Here is a 19,979-nt window from a genome sequence, read left to right as displayed (position 1 = left end):
CCTCCTCCTCCTAGACTCACAGCTCTGAAAAAAAATTATACATTCAACAGGCCAGGCAGGCTTTATCCAATGAAAAAGTGGGAGTGCTACACACTGTGAGCTGATAGGCTGCCCTTGGCACTATGCAGACTGGAGAGATCCTCGTTCCATGGATTAGAGGTGGATCTTTCTGCATGCTGAACTGTGCTGCTTTTATAAAGAGGGCCCTTGTAGTGTCAGGAGGATCAAGACAGATCAGCACTGACCCTCGATTAACCCATTTTCTGACTCACCCTCAGATGAGATAGGACTGTCTTACATCTGTTCTACCGCAATGGTTGTTCCTGAGTCTCAAGACGAAATGTACTACCCCTCCTGTGACCTGCAGAGAGGTGCTCATGTGCCTGATTTCAACTCTTATTTGGAACTGTACAGGAAGTCTCTTGATAATCCAGAAGGTAGGTCTAACATGTATGCAGTTTTAGCAGCATGCACGCAGTGTTTCCATGCACCTCTGAGAATCTGCTCTCTGGAGCCTGTAACACTGATCTGAAATGGTTCTTTCAGCTTTCTGGAAAGAGGTCGCCAATGAGTTCTTCTGGAAGAACCCAACAACAGGGCCAATGCTGCAGTACAACTTTGATGTGACAAAAGGGAACGTATATGTCACATGCATGGAAGGAGCCAAGACCAACATGTGCTATAATGTCCTAGACAGACATGTGAAGGAGAGGAACCTTGGTGAAAAGGTTGCCTATTACTGGTAAGCATGAATGCATGCCCAGAATAAGTGATTGCTTTGATGGGAAAGGCTGCCTGGAAGTATGCCAAGTATTCCAGTGCAATAACAACTGCTGTGTTCCCTGCTGCAACCTGAGAACACCAAAACAAAGCACAGTCAGTGCAACACAAAGTCAGACTTCTGGTTTCTCTGATGCCTGAATTATGCATGTTGCAAAAATCTTTCCAGATGTCATTATTTAGATCCAACACATTTTATATGAGTCACTCACAAAGCAGTTTATATTGTTTTGTTTTACAACAATAAGAGCCAATCGATTTTTCATAGAATCATTTTCTTTCTGTGTTCTGTCCAATGGCTGACCTCTATAGTGAAACTTCATTCATTATAAAAGCTAGGAGTCAGGGGTGTCACTTTTTTTTTAATGAGGGCCTGATTTGATAATGTGAAGATATTCGGGGGGCCAATGGTCACTTCACACCTTTTTATTTGAACAGAAACTTTTACATACAAATGCACTGTTTAATTAAAATGTAATTTTCATTGTCATACAATTATAATTTTTAAATGTCAATGTAATCACATTCAGGCCACGCAGGACACTTTCTTTTATTTCCCCTTTATCTGATAAAAAAACAAAACAAAACAAAAAAAACACTTTCAATTATAAAAAATAATACGTATCTTCAGCAACTTGAACAAGATAAGGTCTGTCTCTCCAATCTGCATTTTGTGTGTACACAGTATTTTCAATTACATAAAACATAAACGAAATAAATGAAACCGGTCATAGCAACATATTTGTATTATTATTAGTATTATTATTATCCCCACAGCAGATGATCCATACACATGATTTGGCAGACTTTGGCTAATGTCCTTCCTGACCTAACCCATCAATTTCTCATGGCTTATGACTTGGCTGGGATCAGTTTACAGTGTCTGAAACCCTGTTCTCTCCCCACTGTGGGATAAATAAAGCTATATTATCTTATCTTATCTTATTAATATTTCTAATGTCCTCATCTAAAAGATGTTGTCTCTTGTAAAGATACAATTCTGGAGTTCAAATCCAATCAAAAAATCTCCCGCAAGCCATCTGTGTTTGGGAATCACTAGTATAGATAATGGGTAGATGATGGATGGATATTTTAAAATTTATCATCAGGAAAGTAATCCATTCAAGTGTCCCTTTCAAAAACAATTGTGAAAAAAGTGTTGTTTTAACAGTGGAAATGATGATAATCAACTTAAATAATGAACAAAATATGTAATACATATACAGCCTTCTATAAAGCCCGCAAAAGTGCTAGTAAAATGTCCAAACTTGTAACTCTGTAATGATCACATGTTGAATTTATATTGAAATGATTCAGCATAGATTACATTTAGCAATATAGAATGCAGTTATGATTGCAGACTTCTCACCATCGCCCAACTTTGCAGTGAGGTTGATACTAAGCTGTTGCCGTGTGTTTTGGCCTCGTCTGAGATTGAGCTGCCTTATGAAACACTGTGCCACATACTGAAGCTCCCTCAAGTGCTGTCCTGACAACGATACACACGCTAAATATAGACACAGGAACAATGATAAGCAGTTTTATCCCCAACGAACTCATACCTGTACTTACAGGGAGAAGAACATACACAGGTTGACAGATTTGACAGTTTTTTTTCTTTCATTTCTTGTCTTACCAGGGAGGGAAACTCACCTGACCATCACATGACCATCACCTATTCCCAGCTGCTTAGCCACGTCTGCCGCTGTGCTAATGTCCTCAAGCAGATGGGTGAGCATCTCGAGTCTTCTTCAGCAGCCTGTGGTTAAATTGTTTTAGTTTAAATATTGAAATTGTCTTGTTGATCTGCTGCACAGAGGTCAAAATGTCAAAGTCAAACAGTTCAAGCCACTATGATTGTCTTTAATGCTCCCTTCACACTCAAATATAGGGATACAAGACAAGAACATTTCTGTACCTTTTCCAAAAGTACACATTTGGAAAAGGTTCCCTCACTAGTAGAATATTGTGCTTGATGCCAGAAATGTACATTTTGAATATCAGAAAGCATATTTGTAGAATGTTCACCCCATGAGTACAGACACACATCCCATTTAAAATGTAAAAAGAAAAATATAACCTCAGACAATTTGAAGACCAAGGACACAAATGAATGGTCAAACTTGTATTCTGCCATTTAATATAAGGTCCAACAATTATTCTGTGTCCAATTATTTTTCATTTTTAAAAACAGATTTGTACCTTTTCACCGAGTACATATGTGCACCATAGTATTGAAAATATACATATTTCTTTAAGGGTACTGAATTGTACTTAACTTAACTGGCAATCTGATAAAGTACACATATGGACTTTCACTAATGGGTACACAATTGTCTTTAAGAAAAGGAAAACAGATTTTAGGTAAACATTAGTACTTCTATTTTTGACTGTGTTGTCAGTCCATTATCTTAAAGACCCTTTATGGAACCATGTTCTCATGCAATTAATGTGCATTGACCATTTTGCATTCAATACTATGATAATAATAACTTTATTTATATAGCATCGAGTTTACAAAGTGCTTTCACAGACAGATTAATGAAAGCCAAACAAGAAAACAGACAAAACACATGTAACAACAAGGAATAAAAAGTACCATAACACTGGTAATAAAAGATTAAAAATAAATAAAGGGGGAAAAAATGATAACTGTCAATGTCAAGGGTCCTTATGAGAGTAAGATCACAGATCATTATAAAAATAAATAATGAATAAAAAGACAAGGTCACAAATATGCACAAATACTGTGTATCTTGAGAATATACTGTAAATCCAATGTGACAGGATAATTGAAGTCATCAATATGTGTATCTTTTTACAACATTGTGTGATTGAATTGAATCTATCTATCTATATATCTATCTAATCCAAAGATTGAACCTGAAACTTTTCTTTGATCAAGGAGTGAAAAAGGGAGACAGGGTGTCCATCTATCTCCCCATGATCCCAGAGCTGGTCTACACCATGCTGGCTTGTGCCAGGATAGGTGCGGTTCACTCCACTGTGGTAAGTGATAGTAACAATAATAAGCTATGAACATTTATGCTATACAGCTGTGAACATGAACATTTGATTATTCAATTGTTGATTGAGTATAAAAAGTTGATCAGTTAATCATATCTTAATCATCATAATAATACTTAATAGATACCAAACTAGAAAAAAGTTTATCAATAAATCTACACCAATGACTAGCAGCAAGTATTTGGTGAGTGGACATCAATTGTGGTGAAATGTACCAAGGTCTTTGAATACATCTCTTTAGCCACTCGTCCTAGCTCAACATGACATGGGACCTGCATTACCCTCACTGGCTCTCATGCGCTGGACACTGGACACAAAAGGCAGAGACAGACAGAGCCTTTGATTGTGCACGTTGCAGGAGAGCTTACGATGAAATAGAGCAATACCACCAGAAGACTTTTTGTTGCTTTGTTTCTCTTCCTGGTCAGTTGTAGTTTGTTTGGTTTGGTCTGCATCACTTTGCAGTCGTTTGACATCTCCTTGTGGTCATATTACATTTCTTTATGGTCGATTTGTGTCTCTGCTGTTATTTTGCATCCCTTTCTTTGTAATTTTTTGCATCTTTTTGTCGTAATTTTTTCTCATTTTGTTGTTGTATTTTCTCTTTGTATTTATTTTGTGCATATTTGAAGCTAGAGTACAATATCATTGAAGAAAAAAACCCCACTTGAAATGTAATAAATCAGGATTACTCTTTAAAAGCCATAGGTTCAGAAACACCTCACCAACTCTCGCTCTTCATGCCTCTCTGTCTTTGTCTTTGCATGTCCAGTTTGCAGGTTTCTCCTCCGAGTCTCTGTGTGAGAGGATGATTGACGCCCAGTGCAGCGTCCTGGTGACAGCAGGTAGGTCTTACCTTAACTCTGAGGCCATTGTGGGTTGATGAGATGTGTTATACTGCTGAGTGGTTGTTAAGTTAATGTTGGAGCTGTAAAATGACTCCGTGTTTGAAAACCTTCTCTCCACTGGCTGATGTACCTCATCATCTATGATCATTTGTCGCTCCCTCTTTCTTTCTTTCTTTCTTTCTCCCCCTCCATCCTTTTGTGATGTACAGATGGTGTTTACAGAGGAGAGAAGCTGATCAACCTGAAGCAGATTGTGGACAAGGCTCTGGAGAAGTACAGGGAAAAGTAGGTCCACCTTACAATGCGGACAATTTTTGCAAACTGACCATGAACTGCTAATGGAACTCACACACACACACCAGCTGCATCAGCTATTATCAGGGAGGAGGGAAACACATCGCCTGGGTCCACATTATGGGGTTGCCAAGCAACATGGAGAGCTCAGATTCATCCGGGAGGCTTGATCTACTCATCCACAGCGGCAACATGTGCTCTGAGGAACAAAGAATACAACGGGAGTCAATGTCGCGAGTGCAGACATGTTCATGGAGAGATTTCAGAATTTCAAAATTTGTTCAAGTCGAGCATCTATGAACAAAAACAACATTTTAATTTAAAGAACTGCACTCAAAGATTTCTTTATGTGGTGTAATCTACAGATTATAGCTGAATAATCACAGGTTTTTTTTTTTTTTTTTTAAAGTGGCTGCTCTAAATTAATATAAAAGTTCCCCTTTGACCATGACACAAGGTTTCCTGACTTTCACTGCCTCTATTTTACACTTTTTTTTTCATGTGTAAAGTTTTAAATGTTTGTATTGATAAGCACTTTCAGTTGAATGAGTGAGCGACTATATAAATAAATAATTATTTTTTGGGATGCTCTATGTGCCAGTACTGATATACAGTATATGCATATTGTCTTGCGCCAAACCGGTAAGGGTCATTTAGTCTCTTCTGTAGTGAAATTGCAGATATCTGATAAGACATTTCAGAGCCAATATCAGAAGATAATATCATGCATCCCTTATTGTCATTTCTTTATTTTGTCACAGAGCATCATCTAGCGTCACAAAGTGCCTCGTCGTGAAGCACTATGCAACGAGGACAAAAAGCGGAGCGACGTGCAACAAACTACAGGTAGAAGCAACTATATGTGAAACAATAATGACAGCAAATATACATTAATTAATGTTAATGTTACAGCTTTTAAATGTTTGTGCATATGTATATATGTGATGAAAATTGCAAGTTGGATGACTTTAGTTTTTCTTATATAAATGAACTGTTTTTGTAACATTTTCTCATCAACTTAAAGAGATATTTCACCACTGGGAAGATTAATGTATATTAAAAATGGGTCATCTATGAAGTAGAAATGTGAAATAATATTTGAAGAAAGTTAGTTAGCAAAGCTGGCGGACACTGTGTTTACATTGTGGGAATGAAGTCTTGTCCCCCTATGGGTGAGTCTAAAAAGTGCCAAACTAATGTTGTAGTTCAAATCTTGATTTAATGGCTCACCTCCAAGTACATCACTTAAAGGTGAGCACAAATAATATTTTTTAGAAATCAGGGGAAAACTGAGGGAGGGAAGCACCATTTTTAAATAATAATACTGCTATTCTAGCAATACAAAGCCACATGCAAATCAGTGAAGTATTCCTTTAATAACGGTTCCACACTATAAATTTGGACTTTGTGAATCCTCCTTACATTTGATCATTTGTGTAATAAAGATGAAGGTGTCAGGTTTCTACAAAGTGGCAGGTAAGAACCCAAAAGCTCGACAAACGACACAGATACGGCGCATCATTACTCGAACGGCAGAGTTCAAAACCAGGAAGTCAGGCTACGTTTACACTGGCACGGGTATTTTTAAAAATGCAGACTTTCCCCTTCGTTTGTGCCTCTTGTTTACACACAAACAACAATTTCGCCTCTGAAAACGATTATTTCTAAAAACTCCGGCAAAAGTGGAGATTTAGGAAAACTCAGTTTGCACGTAAACTGAGAAAAACAGAGAAAAACTACGTTTTAGGCTTCAAAAGTGCGACCTTTTTACATTTGGTTATGATCATTTTTACATGTTTGTATTTACAAATACAGCTCCTATATTATGTAGAGGAGCAGAGACGTATTAGGGCTCGGAGGTCAGCACTTTCAGAACTTCTGTCATGAGCCAGACTGCGTTATGAGGTTATTGTCTCAGAGGAGTGGTGTGAGAATTTTAGGATGTCGCGATCATCGCTTTGGTCACTTGCGTCCATACATCGAGGGTGAGAGGTCGGTCGTCGCTGTTGTCGATGAGGATTCTGATTGGCTTGTATGGCTTTCTCCTTCTTCCTACACTGCCGCCTACAGGCTTGGTGTAGTTATGATGTCTCTCGACAGCATATTTATGCGGGTTAATATCAACGGAAACTTTTTTGAAAACGATGATGTTTGCACAAAGTTATTTTGGAAAACGGAGGGAAGAAAATATCCATTTATAAAAATATCCAGTTAGTGTAAACGTAGCCTTCACAAGGCAAACAAATCCGATAAGGGGCAGGCAAAACAGGAAGGTCCACAGGTCAGAAACAGGTTAGCTGAAATAATGAGTGGACTGGATTCTCTCCCTTTTTCATGTCCATGCGTTCAGACGCCCTGGGACTCAGACTGTGACGTGTGGTGGGATGAGGCGATGAGAGACTCACCTGAGGAGTGCGAACCTGAGTGGATGAACACTGAGGACCCGCTGTTTATCCTCTACACCAGCGGCTCCACCGGCAAACCTAAAGTAAGACACAGCACATGCTGTTCATCAATTCAGGAACTCTGGCTGGTTTGTCCATGAGGGCTACTGTAGACACACTGCAGCACAAAATGGATTCAAGTGCGATCTTTTATCGTCTTTTTTTCTTCTAAATGGGACACAAATTGACATCATGAACTAACCTAAGGACATTCGCTCACAGGCTTACACACACAGAAACTTGTGTTTATGTCTTATTCATCTTTATGTCTATAGATCCTTACCTACATAACCAGGTCTTAACCCTGAAGCCCTTCAAAGTTGTGGGGCAAAATGTCCTCACAAGGATACAACACACGCAGACACACACACACACACCTGCATTTAGTGTCCTTTCCGCCCTTATTTACACTGTCTGCTGTCTCCATATTGACCACTCGTCTCCTCTTTCGTGTTCCTGTCCTTGTGTGCGGTACAGGGTGTTCTCCACACCGTCGCTGGCTATATGCTCTACACCTCACTGACATTCAAGTATGTTTTCGACCATCACCATGACGACGTGTACTGGTGCACGGCAGACATCGGCTGGATCACTGGCCACTCCTACATCATCTATGGCCCGCTTGCAAATGGAGCCACAGGTGTTCTAGTGAGTCAGAAAGAGACATTTGTTTGTTGTTTTATTAAAAACCAACACAGTGCAGGAACTGGAAAACAGACAGAGATAGCATTTTTTATCAATAATCTTAGACATACATGTTTATTTATCCCCCCCCCCCCCCCAGTTTGAAGGTATTCCTGTCCACCCTCATGTTGGCCGGTTCTGGGAAATTATCGAGAAGTATCAAGTGACCAAGTTCTACACAGCTCCCACAGCCATACGCCTGCTGATGAAGTACGGACAGGAACCACTACAGAAGTAAGAAACTGCATCATTTGAAGTACAATTTCTGAAAAATCACAACCTACAAAAGGAGTCTGACCTAATACTTCTACTACTACTTTACCCTCTACTACTACTACTACTACCCTGCTTGTGGCCCAGGGCCCCTCCAGGTGATTTCATGTGGCCTTCCAAACGATATCAAGTTATAATCTAACTTTATTTGTAAAGCACTTTAAAACAATCACAGTGGACCAAAGTGCTGTAATGAATATAAAGACAGCTCACACAAGGCAATAAAATAAACTAAAACTAGCAGAAATATAATTACTTCACTTCAGCAAACACACATGAAGGCCACTAACTAAATACTCGCTGCTGTTGCTGCCATCTTGTGACAATAGTTGCACCACAAATTAGGCAGTCATGGGGTAGAAGACCAATGCCAATCTTTTGAATTTAGTGTTTTTTTAAATGACAAATGATACACAAAATTGCTCTACTTAAATAAACATTTATTGATCTGTCTCTTTGATATGATTCTGTGTTTGCACTATAGTGCACTTATATATGAAACAGATGACATACATTTTGCCCATTAAAAGTTTGCTTGAAAAATAACCTTTGCATATGCATGGGCAGCCTTTATCAAGTTTCTGAGTAAATTTTCTTGTAGACATCTTGTGGGCTTGTAGGGTTTGTGTCCCCATCCGGTCAAAGGGTATTGAGTACAATACTGACTTTACATCAGCTCTACGGTGTAACTTTAGATTTTTTATTCCAGCTGAAAACCGCTTCGTTTTCCCCTTTCAATTCAAATAATTGTTTAAATTTTATTTTAGGAAATGTGCGTATTGGCTTTCTCACTAAGGGTTGGATGAGAAAATTGATATTATCACAACTGGGAAAACATTGAGCCTGGCTTTTCCTCACACAAGTCTGTGAGCCCCTTTATTCCTGAAAACCACAACTGGTCATTTTGGACCCTTCAGATTTCAGAAGTATTTCATTTACAGCTTCCATAGAACGGAAGTACCAATTAACGCCGTTTGTTTTTGGTGTGTATCTGCACCATTACCTCGTTTATGAAGCCCTGAAGGTTTGAAACAAACACTTCAGTCACTGCTGAGTGTTGTATTGTAATCTCAGGCTCAGCGAGATCTCTGAAAAAACCTGTTCTGGTTACGTAACTAAGATCCTCCTCCTCTGGGCACTAGTCCGGGCACATTTGGTTGCGTAAATTGAACCACAGAAGAAGAAGAACGTCCGTTGTGGAGGTGTTTCACGAGCAACAGTGTCTTCTGACTCCGGGTCAAAGTCATAAAAGGGACTGCGGCGGGGAGTCGTGACAAAGCTATTCTTTAAACATTGTTAAAACAATGTTTTGATAATGAGGAGCAGTGCATCCACCGCTCCAGAGGGGGGAGCTGCACTTCTGAGAGCGGACGTGCCGATTACGTCACTTCCAGGTATTGGCCAATCACAAGACAGTTGGGAAAGCTCTACGCTGGCTGGCCAATCACAACACAGTCTGTCTTCTGGTGGTGAGATTTCGAGATTTCAGTCTAAGGCAGTGCGACTGACGAGAGCTTCAGTGAGGAGAGATTTCTATCGGCTCATTTGCAGCAACTAGGAGATTTTTGACTATAAAAACTTAATGTATGTAAGTAGACCTCCATAACTCACATATATGTGCGATAGGACCACTCTGTGGGTGCTTTAAATAAGACAAACAGTATGATAATATCACATCATTTTGGAATATAAGCATATCTGAGGGGAATTTTCTCACATGTCTCTGCCAGGTATGACCTCTCCAGCCTGAAGATTATAGGTACAGTGGGTGAGCCCATCAACCCAGAGGCCTGGCAGTGGTACTATAAGATGGTTGGTCAGAGCAGATGTCCCATTGTTGACACTTTCTGGCAGACAGAAACGGTAATGACCACACACATACACTGAGCTTGCGCACGTTGATACAATTTAGACTTGAGCTCTTTTTGACCCTGATTATATGCTAATAACTATTGCTAAACTTTACACAGTGTACTTTAAACTTCAAAGCGTAGTATTTTTTAACCAAATCCTGAATAAAATCAAATACATAAGTAGGACTGTCAAAAGATTAATATTTTTAATCAGATTAAGTCTGTGTATTAATCAATTATGATTTGAGACTGTCCAGATAGAGAAAATGTCCTCATGTACATGTCAGCAGCATCATCATGTTTGATGCATTATAATTTTGTTTTACATTACATTTAATTAATATATATAATGAAGTAGCATCGTCATTATATCAATATCTGCACTGTGTGAAGTCAAGGACTGAAATGAAGAACGCTGTAATTTAAATGCCATTTAAACATAAGACAAAATAGATAACAAAAATAAAAGCAAAGTAAATTAGACATTCAACTGAGAACTATCAATAATAAGTACTTTTCATAACAATAATATTAACAAGTTAAAATAAAGAATTGGCTGCATATACAAATCAACAATATACTAATTTTTTAGTGTGCACAACTAAACAGGTTTTTGTGGTGTCCCAAAATCCACGCAACTCTGAGGTAACTTATTTATCGTTATATTATCGTTATTGTTGGCCAGTAAATGAAGTAAATGGGTAAAAATCCTCTTTGATCGATCATAGATGGCTTTTAAATCACTTATTTTTTGGAGCCTAACTGCAGAGTTTAGTGGGTAACTTTTATCAAATGTAGTTTCACTTCATCCCACAGAGTGGAGGTGAGGTATTGTTTTTAGTAGCTCTGTGTGTCCGTGTCTGTTTGGGATTACACACTTGCACTTGCCAATATGACCAGCAGAGATCGCTAGAGGCTTTTTGGGTGAATGGGGTGAATTCTGCCATCATCTAATCTCTGCCTTGTTATGCTTGGTTTCATAGGTGTTTCACATTCCAACTTTTAACCACTGCCACTGTCTCAGAGCAGCAGTTTGAAGCTTTCGAGAGAAGGATGAACATTAACGACTCGGTCCATTAAAAACACAGTTTTCGATGTAAACCTTGCGTCGTTTTGAAGTCACTAACCGCTTTTATCTCTCTCTCCTTGTCACTGTCAAATACATTAATGCTTTAAGTTAACATTTAAAATTTGAAAATGACAACAATACTTATACAGTATATGCATTTATTAAAAGTATTTTACAAGTTAATTTATCAACACTGTAGGTGGCTTAAGCACTTGGCGCCACCCGCTATTCAAACAGTAGAACAAGTATGCCTCTGTTCCAATTGAAGAGATCGTACTCGTGTACTCCTGTACTTGGCGAGTACGCACTCCAGTCGTACTTCTCAAGTATGTACTTCCCAAGTATGCAAGTTGAGAAAGGGCCAATGACATGTTGGTTCTGGCTCTGGGTCCGGACAGGACAGAGTCTGGGACAGCATAGCAAAATTAATTAGCAAGAATTAAACAGTACTATATATATTTTTATATATAGAATTTCCAAGGTCCAAAATTCTGGGTTCTGACAACAAATGGAATGCAGAATAAGGTCTTTGCACACCAGACAGGTTGCAAGCATACAGGATGAAAGTGTGAATAATTCAGGTACGAATTATGACGCACCATTCCAGGCACATCAAGTAAACAAAACAAATACATTATGAGGACAAGGGAAAAAGAAATGCAACACACATGAAAATGGAATGCAGCAAAAATGTATTAGATTATACTAGCAGAACTAGAGTAAACATGAATCCTGCAGTGTTTTAGATATGCCTAGGTATATAGAATAGGTTAAGTTTAAAATCTATTTGACCTCAGAAAAGTGCTTCTCCATCTGTAGGGTGGTCATGTTCTGACTCCTCTACCTGCTGCAACGCCACTGAAACCCGGCTCTGCGGTGAGTGAACACCTTCAACACTGATTACATCACACTCTTGTGACTCTTACAGACATTTCTCTGTAACTTCTAAACATACATGTATCTATAACGGTTGTTTTTTTTAACAATAACAATTATGTTTTTGAGAAACGTACATATATTGATATTTTTGAACCACCACCTGTGTCTAGTAAATCTAGTAAATGCTTATTACAGCAATTATTAATCTTAATTAATAAATGCACCTTTATTGTAAAGCATTACATTAAAACAAATGTTCAGTGAAATAAATCCACATCAATGGTTTCAGACTTTCCCCTTCTTTGGTGTGGAGCCAGCCATCCTGAACGAACACGGTGAAGAACAGGAAGGCGAGGCTGAGGGTTATCTGGTAAGTTTCAATCTCATCTCATACAGACATTCGCGTTACATGAGAAATACACACAAATACTGTTCATCACAGAATTGATCATGAATTAACTGAAAACCGATTTAATTAATTGTGTGATGACTGAGCCTTTATGTTATTTACTTGCCATGATATTATATGCCTTTATACATAAATAAAGAGTATCCTTATTATTTATTAGTGACAATTTGCTTTTTGTTAAATTCATCATTCGTTCCATCATTTTCCTTGATTAGTGACTTTTAATCATTTGAAACTGTTTTTTTTGTATTCTGCTTAATGCACCAGTGGTTTTGAGTTCTTTTTATCTGCTTTAATTATTAGTGTGCAAGTGTTTTTTATTTGATCGACTAAATGACATTCACGGCAGGATGCATACCACCGACTTATGTCCACCCGAATGCCAAGCCAGTAAAATCAGGCAACAACAACTGAGCTCTTCTCCTGTTCGAGCGTCACGACTCGCTTGTATAATCTGTCCCCAACGACAACAAAAAAGTGGCGAACCTGGCAACCATCAATTTTCATCACTTGGTCAAAGGCATGACGGAGAGTCTCATCTCAAGACTGCTCAAGTAGGAAATCTGGGAGCTATCTGTGGGACCCTGGAGCCAGCTGTGCTGGTCCCTGGGGCCCCGCGCCACATCTGTTCATAGCCAGAATCAGGCAGAACTTAAGTGTGTTTTTTGTGTGCGAGTGTCCTTTCTGTGTGTGTTTTTGCTACAGGTGTTCAAGAGACCCTGGCCTGGAATAATGCGAACTCTGTACAAAAACCACGAGCGCTTTGAAAACACCTATTTCAAGAAATTCCCTGGCTTTTATGTGACTGGTGACGGTAAGACAGCAAAAAAAAATCCCTCCCCTTTATATCTAGTTGTACATCACTCTAGAAGCAGCAGTCAAAAGCATGAAAAATGTAGACTATGCCTTTTATTATTATTATCTGAAACAGCAACCGATCATAAATATAGAGGGAGAGAAAGAGGAATATTTTGTAAAATGTCTTTTGTGGATTGTTTTTCCTCTTGTTTTCTGTGTCAGGCTGCAGGCGGGATAAAGATGGCTATTACTGGATCACAGGAAGAATAGATGACATGCTGAATGTGTCAGGTACCGTGACTTGATAAATTAATCATTAATCATCCACATCAGAGTATAACAGTAATAATATATTATTTTTAATAATGATAATAATAATAATAATAATATTATTTTAATAAGTAATATCTAAGTAATAGTGCGGTAATGATATTTAGTGTAGTAGGCTGAAAGGCATTTTGAGTTATATACAGATTCTGAAAGTGTAATTTCTAAGCTTTCCAATAATGTCTAACACATGAAAATATGTGAGGGTTCTATGAAGAGGTCCCAGGGGTTCTTAGAGAAAAATAAAATGAAATCCATCCATCCATCCATCCATTATCTACCGCTTTATCCTCCACAGTAAGGTCGCGGTGGGTGCTGTGCCTATCTCAGTTGATATAGGGTGATAAAAATGAAAAACAAAAAAGGTAATATACTTAGGAGTTAGAAGGATCAAAGATATATATATATTTTAATATCAAATTAAATAAAATGCATTGAAGTGGCTCTGTGGTGTGGATGGATCAGTCTGTTGCTGAAAGAGCTTGTGATGTGCTAACTCTGAGCTGGTTGCTTAATCATTAGCATCACAGTCAATACTTCATACACAAAGCTGTGTCATTCACACATTATCCTAGCACATCAGGTTGGTTTATTATTCATATTAAGAGCAGATGCTCCCTTTACAGCCTCTAATATGATCATCTGATCATTTGCCTTTTAAAACGACAATACTAAGCTAGCGAACAACAACTTAAGCCACATAACGTTCTAAAACACACAGTGGATTATTAAAAGATAGCGTCTAGCATGATTTTTCTTTTTTAAATCCCTGTATGTGACTGAATGAACACTAACGTAACGTAAATTTACGGCATCAATGAAAACTCTCACTATAAGAAGATAGAAGGTTAATAAGAGGTTTGTGGTGCTTTCTTTTTATCGCGGCGTCATGTTGTTATCTCAGAAGTAACTACTCGGTGTCTACTCTGCCTCAATGTGTCTAATTATTCTCATGTCCTACCACTCTCTTTCGGCCTAAAGACATTTCAACATATTCATGCATATTCAGTAAAAACATTGAAATCTCAGATTTGTTTGAAAAAAAGAGAAGATTTTTCTTTGTTTACTTGCCGGGCCGACTTGTTGCTGGTTTTCTCACTTTTTACAAGAAAAAATGTGTCTCAAAATGAATAATTACCACGTAAATATGACCCACTCATATTTTTTATTGTTAATAATTGTCTTTCATTCTGTTATTACTGTAGAAGTAAGACAGAGTTACCATAATAAAACTTCTATGATTGCCATACAATTGCAATACTCTTACTAAATTATTACTGAACTGTAATGTAAAGCATTAAAGCAACAACTGATTTATTTTTTTACCGTTTTGTGTAACATCACAACAAAAACCCTTGGGCGTGTTTGGTTTCGAGGAATTCCACTCTTACATTTCATTATCCTAATTTATCACCAAGTGAATTTTTTTGTTGTCCTTCAGGACACCTGATGAGCACAGCAGAGCTGGAGGCGACTCTAACAGAGCACCCAGGTGTGGTTGAGGCTGCGGTGGTCAGTCGGCCTCACCAGGTGAAGGGAGAGTGTCTCTACTGTTTCGTCAGCCTCAAAGACAGCAGGGAGTTTAACCACACGCTGGTGGATGAGCTCAAGAATCTGGGTGAGGCTCACACATCAGGGTTAAAATATAACTACACTTTTATTTATTTTGATTTCTGATTCTCTGTTTATCTCTTATTTTGTATATGAAAGTTAAATGTAAATATCAGAACTGTTTTTAAAATACAACTACTGCAAAAATCTGATTGATCCATCAAACACTGTAGAGAGGAAGTTACCAAAAGAAAAAACTTACAGATAAAACAACACTAATGAAAACTAGTGCTGTCAGTTAAACGCGTTATTAACGGCGTTAACGCGAACCCATTTTAAGGGCGTAATTTTTTTTTAATCGCCCGATTAACGCTCTTTTTGGCCGAGCAAACTTTGTAGTTTTTTTACAAGATGTTGCATCAGCTAGTAACGTTAGAACAACTACAACACCACACTGGATCTAGATAGACCGGAAACAAAAGACACGCTGCGCGAGCCGGTCAAAGAGTAGTCGGCTCGCGTAAGTAAAGAGTAAACATTCCGTTTTGAGCGGATGGCAAGTGCTTCTCCGCTAGCTCCTTCAGCTCGGGTTAGCTCGTTACGGCAACAACACATTAAACCACGGGACTTTGTCTGCATTAAAGAACGGCTCTTTATTCACATCACTGGGGATGATTCACAGAATCCGTTATTATTGTGCGGCTCTATCACAATGAGAGGAATAACTCAACATATGCAGAGCGACGGTGATATTCATCTGCGGCTCGCTAATGTAAACAACACATTACTTCCTGCTTCACCTGTTCAGCCCTAGACTACAGTATATGCCATAATATGCAAATAACATTTACACAAAGCAAGCCAATCCAATTTTCTATGTTGATAAGAGTATTAAAATGAGGAAAAATATTGGTACACTAAATTTTGTATTTTTATTTTTATTTTTTATGGTGAATTTAATTAGGAGGAAAGTCCACATGCTAATAGGGCTGTTTTACAGCACCCGTGCTTCACAGGTAACAGCCTGTCTTCAGAGAACACCCCCCTTGTTTTCCACTATTTTGGTTTAGTCCAGCAGGTTGTTGTCTCATGAGCGACAGAAAGATAAGTGCTGCCATTAATTAGATGTGAATTTTGAGCTTTTCATGTAAGGCTACAGTCAGTCCTCCTGTCGCATCCATGTCAATGACATCAGCAGTGTGGCAGCATTTTTCAAAAATAGATGACGGAAAAAAAGTGGAATGCAACTTTTGACTTTAACTTTAATTTGATAATTAATCTGTTAATTTCAGATTTCAAGATTACAATTAACGTTTTAAACACTGGCTACCACCAACTCTTTTCAAAACTTCATGGAATGCTCCTTTAACCGACATGACTCGGGAGACAGATGCTCAGACTGTGACGTTAGCATTTACCGGCCATTAGCATTAGCCTAGCCTGCTAAACAATACGCACAGTAAATACAGTTTTCTATCACATTTACTCGGTTCAAATTTAATATCGCTTAATGTCAAAGCTCTGATAAAATAAACTACTTACTTACAACCAGCTTACCTGTAGATGTGGAAACAGTTCAGGCCAGGAGCTGTAGCATGTTTAACTCGTTCATCACTACTAACTTGAGCTTCTACTTCTACTAGCGTCAGCTACTCATATCCAGTCAAGTGCAAAGCTTAGAGCGCCCTCTGCTGACGAAGCTGAGTTAAGCAGGATCACTCATTAAAACACATTCATTCAGGATATCTTATTAGCAGTGTTTTTCAACCTTTTTTGAGCCAAGGTACATTTTTTCGTTGAAAAAAATCACGAGGCACACCACCAAACAAATTTTTTTTTTTTAAATGATACTCTAGCCTATATTACCAATTTAGTCATTCTTATCAAAGTGTCTTGAATATTTATATCCATATTATTTGCAGATAATTAATTATTTGTTTTCAAAAAATGTTTTTAGACCAATTAGGTGAAATTGGATAATTTCCCACGGCACACCTGACGATCTCTCACGGCACACTGGTTGAAAAACACTGCCTTATAGACAATCAACACAGTAGTTTACTCATGTTTTTCAGACTTTTGCTTCACTCAGTTCAAAATTAAAAAAAACAAATGAGTTTTATTTAAAGCAATCACTCACTTCAAGTTATTCATGGATATTATATTCAGTTTCTGTATCACCTTTATTGGTAACAGATAGGAGGAGTTTATCTTCACTGATTTTTTTTCACCCTGTGTCCTTTTATCAGTGAGAAAGAAAATTGGTCCTATCGCCACACCAGACTTCATTCAGAATGCACCGGCGCTGCCGAAAACACGCTCAGGTAAACGCTCACATTCACATCATTAACATTCACATCAACATGGAGAAAAATGTAATCACAATATCCTGTTTTATATATTGTTCGATATGCATATATGTCACAATATATATATAAAATCAATATTTCTGTAAGGCTGGGTGATTATAAACATGTCATATATTTTTATACAAGATATACTGTAAAGCTGAATACAGGTGTGTTAAAAACAATGAATTTGACTATAAATATGGTCACCTCTCTCTATTCCATGTATTTTAATAATCAATATATGCCCACTGACACAGGGAAGATCATGAGGCGTATCCTGCGGCAGATCGCGTGCAACAGCAGAGACCTGGGTGACCTTTCAACTCTGGCCGACCCAAAAGTGGTGGAGTTGCTGTTCAGCCAGAGATGTGAAGCTGCACCCTGAACAAACGCCTCTGCCTCTCTCATTTAATCGCTCATTCTTCTAACTATGCAATGGTACGGATAGAGACACTTAACCAACAGCTGGTTCTGGATCAGCATCTGTGTGAACTATCTGGAACTAAACAAAAAGGTCTGGGATCAGAAAATAACCACCCGTGTGTTCTCAGAAGTCACACTGATAGACACTTGTTGCTGGTGTTAAGGCCAAAAGTATAAAACAAACGTAGACACAGAGTTCATATTTTATATATTGTATTGTGTTATATGTATAATATCACTGGAGGGTGAAGCTGATTCTTCTTTTCTCTGTATGACAGTTTGAGAGACGACATGTATATTTTCAAACTGTGACACATATCTCTGACCTGATAATAAAAAAGTGTTGTACTCCATCTGTTGCTATAGCTGCCTCTTGACCCTCAAGCACAGCAGCTCCTTGTGGCAGGAATAGTCCACTGCAGCTGCAAGATGTTTTCATCACTTCACAGGACTTTACATTGACTTCATTAATGAATTTCCTGGAGTTCACTCTAATTGTGCTATTATGTGTTTTGTATGATGTTTTTTCCTTTCCTTGTGATTTCCAGGAGACGCTAGTGAAGATGCAAAGAGGAGAAACAAGGGTCACTGAGGTTACCAAACCAATTTTGAGTTCCAATAATTAGTGCTAAAGGTATTGAAATCAATAAAATGACAAGGGTGTCTAAATTTATGCAATTTTGTTCAAAAAAATCTTGCACACTTTCTGTAAATCATATAAACTTTATTTCACTTCTCAAATATCACTGTGTTTGTCTCCTATGTAATAGATTTAAATGTCTTATTCAAACAACCAATGATTTAAATGGAAAATCATGAACATTTACAGGGGTGCCCACACTTTTGCATACCACTGTATCAAAAAGTCAGAACATCAGCCCTACATTGTCGTGTACCCCTTTGTAAAAATGTGTCTCGGTACAATAGTACGATAAACTTTCATAGGTTTCCGGTGGATATGTCCGTGCGAACCGAATGGGTGGTGTAGTATGCCTCTAAGTTTATTTGTGTGTCGTCACACTCCTCCATACACTAAAACACAATAGAGCGTTTGTCGTGGAGTTAACCCCAACAGATCGCCCTCTGCCATGCTGTTTCCAGCTTGAACACACACAGTAACAGCTGCAGACGTTGAGCTCAGGAGCCTCAGGAGCAGGACGAGCCTTTTTTCCCTCACATGAATAATGATGTAACAGAAAGTGAGGCGGACGTGCTGGGCCTCCTGGCAAAGCCCTCGCTCAGTATGAACTCTCCTCTGTGCCAAACTCCCCCCCCCCCCCAAACCTGGAGCAAGAGGCTTTTTGTATTGTTGGCATGACAACCTCTGAAGGCTAATGGTACAGACAGGCCCATTGTGTCGCTCATTGTCTGTCTGAGGCCTTTGCACACAGCTGCAGGCATGAGCAATTTGGGATCCTTTTTTATTTTGACCGACTGCAAGCCGAACAAGGCAGCGTGGAGCCTCACAGAGGTTAATTCAGTAAGCTGAGAGCAGTTTATCAACATGGATTCAAAGGCATCTTTATCTGTGACAGACTGAAATAAGACTTTATTTTTTAACACATTCAACCAGTGAGTGAACGACAAAGACACATTCTTTCATTTCTCCTTTTTTTTAGTGTTTTTAAAACATTCAGATGCAAAAGTATAGGACTATTTTGTTTGTGAAAAGTTAAGATAAGATAAGTCAGGTTTAGGAAAAGTTTGCATAGCATTGTCCATATGTGTCTGTCTGTGTTTATTTGCTCCTTCAGAGAAATGTTTTAAATCTGTAATACCTGTCACAGACTGTACAACGTTTAGCACATTTATTTAAATTGTCCATGTTTTTGTAAATTATTTTAGATGATTCTTATCTTCTTCTTCATGTGAGACTAGTGGGGTGGTGCCCTCGTGCCCTCTATGGACACGCACACACACATACACACATTCTTGTACTTGCTGCAATCTGAGGATCAGGTATAAGTGC

The 19,979-nt window shown here is 38.4% G+C and overlaps 1 protein-coding gene across 1 annotated transcript; it reads left to right on the top strand.

The window, feature by feature from the left end:
- The first annotated feature begins 245 nt into the window (after positions 1 to 245).
- Positions 246 to 18,585, top strand: acss2l (acyl-CoA synthetase short chain family member 2 like). Its single transcript, XM_083908185.1, has 18 exons — positions 246 to 437; positions 547 to 742; positions 2,420 to 2,511; positions 3,686 to 3,789; positions 4,580 to 4,652; positions 4,865 to 4,940; positions 5,711 to 5,795; positions 7,300 to 7,437; positions 7,871 to 8,041; positions 8,178 to 8,311; positions 10,081 to 10,213; positions 12,092 to 12,148; positions 12,441 to 12,521; positions 13,266 to 13,374; positions 13,581 to 13,649; positions 15,127 to 15,303; positions 17,486 to 17,560; positions 17,845 to 18,585. The coding sequence occupies exons 1-18, from the start codon at positions 314 to 316 to the stop codon at positions 17,970 to 17,972; spliced, it is 2,022 nt and encodes a 673-aa protein (XP_083764311.1). The 5' UTR covers positions 246 to 313; the 3' UTR covers positions 17,973 to 18,585.
- Positions 18,586 to 19,979: the final 1,394 nt, after the last annotated feature.

This window comes from Microchirus variegatus, assembly GCF_963457635.1.
Source record: "Microchirus variegatus genome assembly, chromosome: 21".
NCBI classification, from domain to species: Eukaryota; Metazoa; Chordata; class Actinopteri; order Pleuronectiformes; family Soleidae; genus Microchirus; species Microchirus variegatus.
The sequence above is the reverse complement of the archived record's forward strand: the minus strand, read 5'-3'. Positions and strand labels throughout refer to the sequence as shown.

Coding starts and splice junctions, on each gene's coding strand:
- acss2l (XM_083908185.1), top strand. CDS start 314: ATGGTTGTTCCTGAGTCTCAAGACGAAATGTACTACCCCTCCTGTGAC. Junction 5,796..7,299: donor CGACGTGCAACAAACTACAG/GTAGAAGCAACT, acceptor CCATGCGTTCAG/ACGCCCTGGGACTCAGACTG. Junction 15,304..17,485: donor GGATGAGCTCAAGAATCTGG/GTGAGGCTCACA, acceptor TCCTTTTATCAG/TGAGAAAGAAAATTGGTCCT.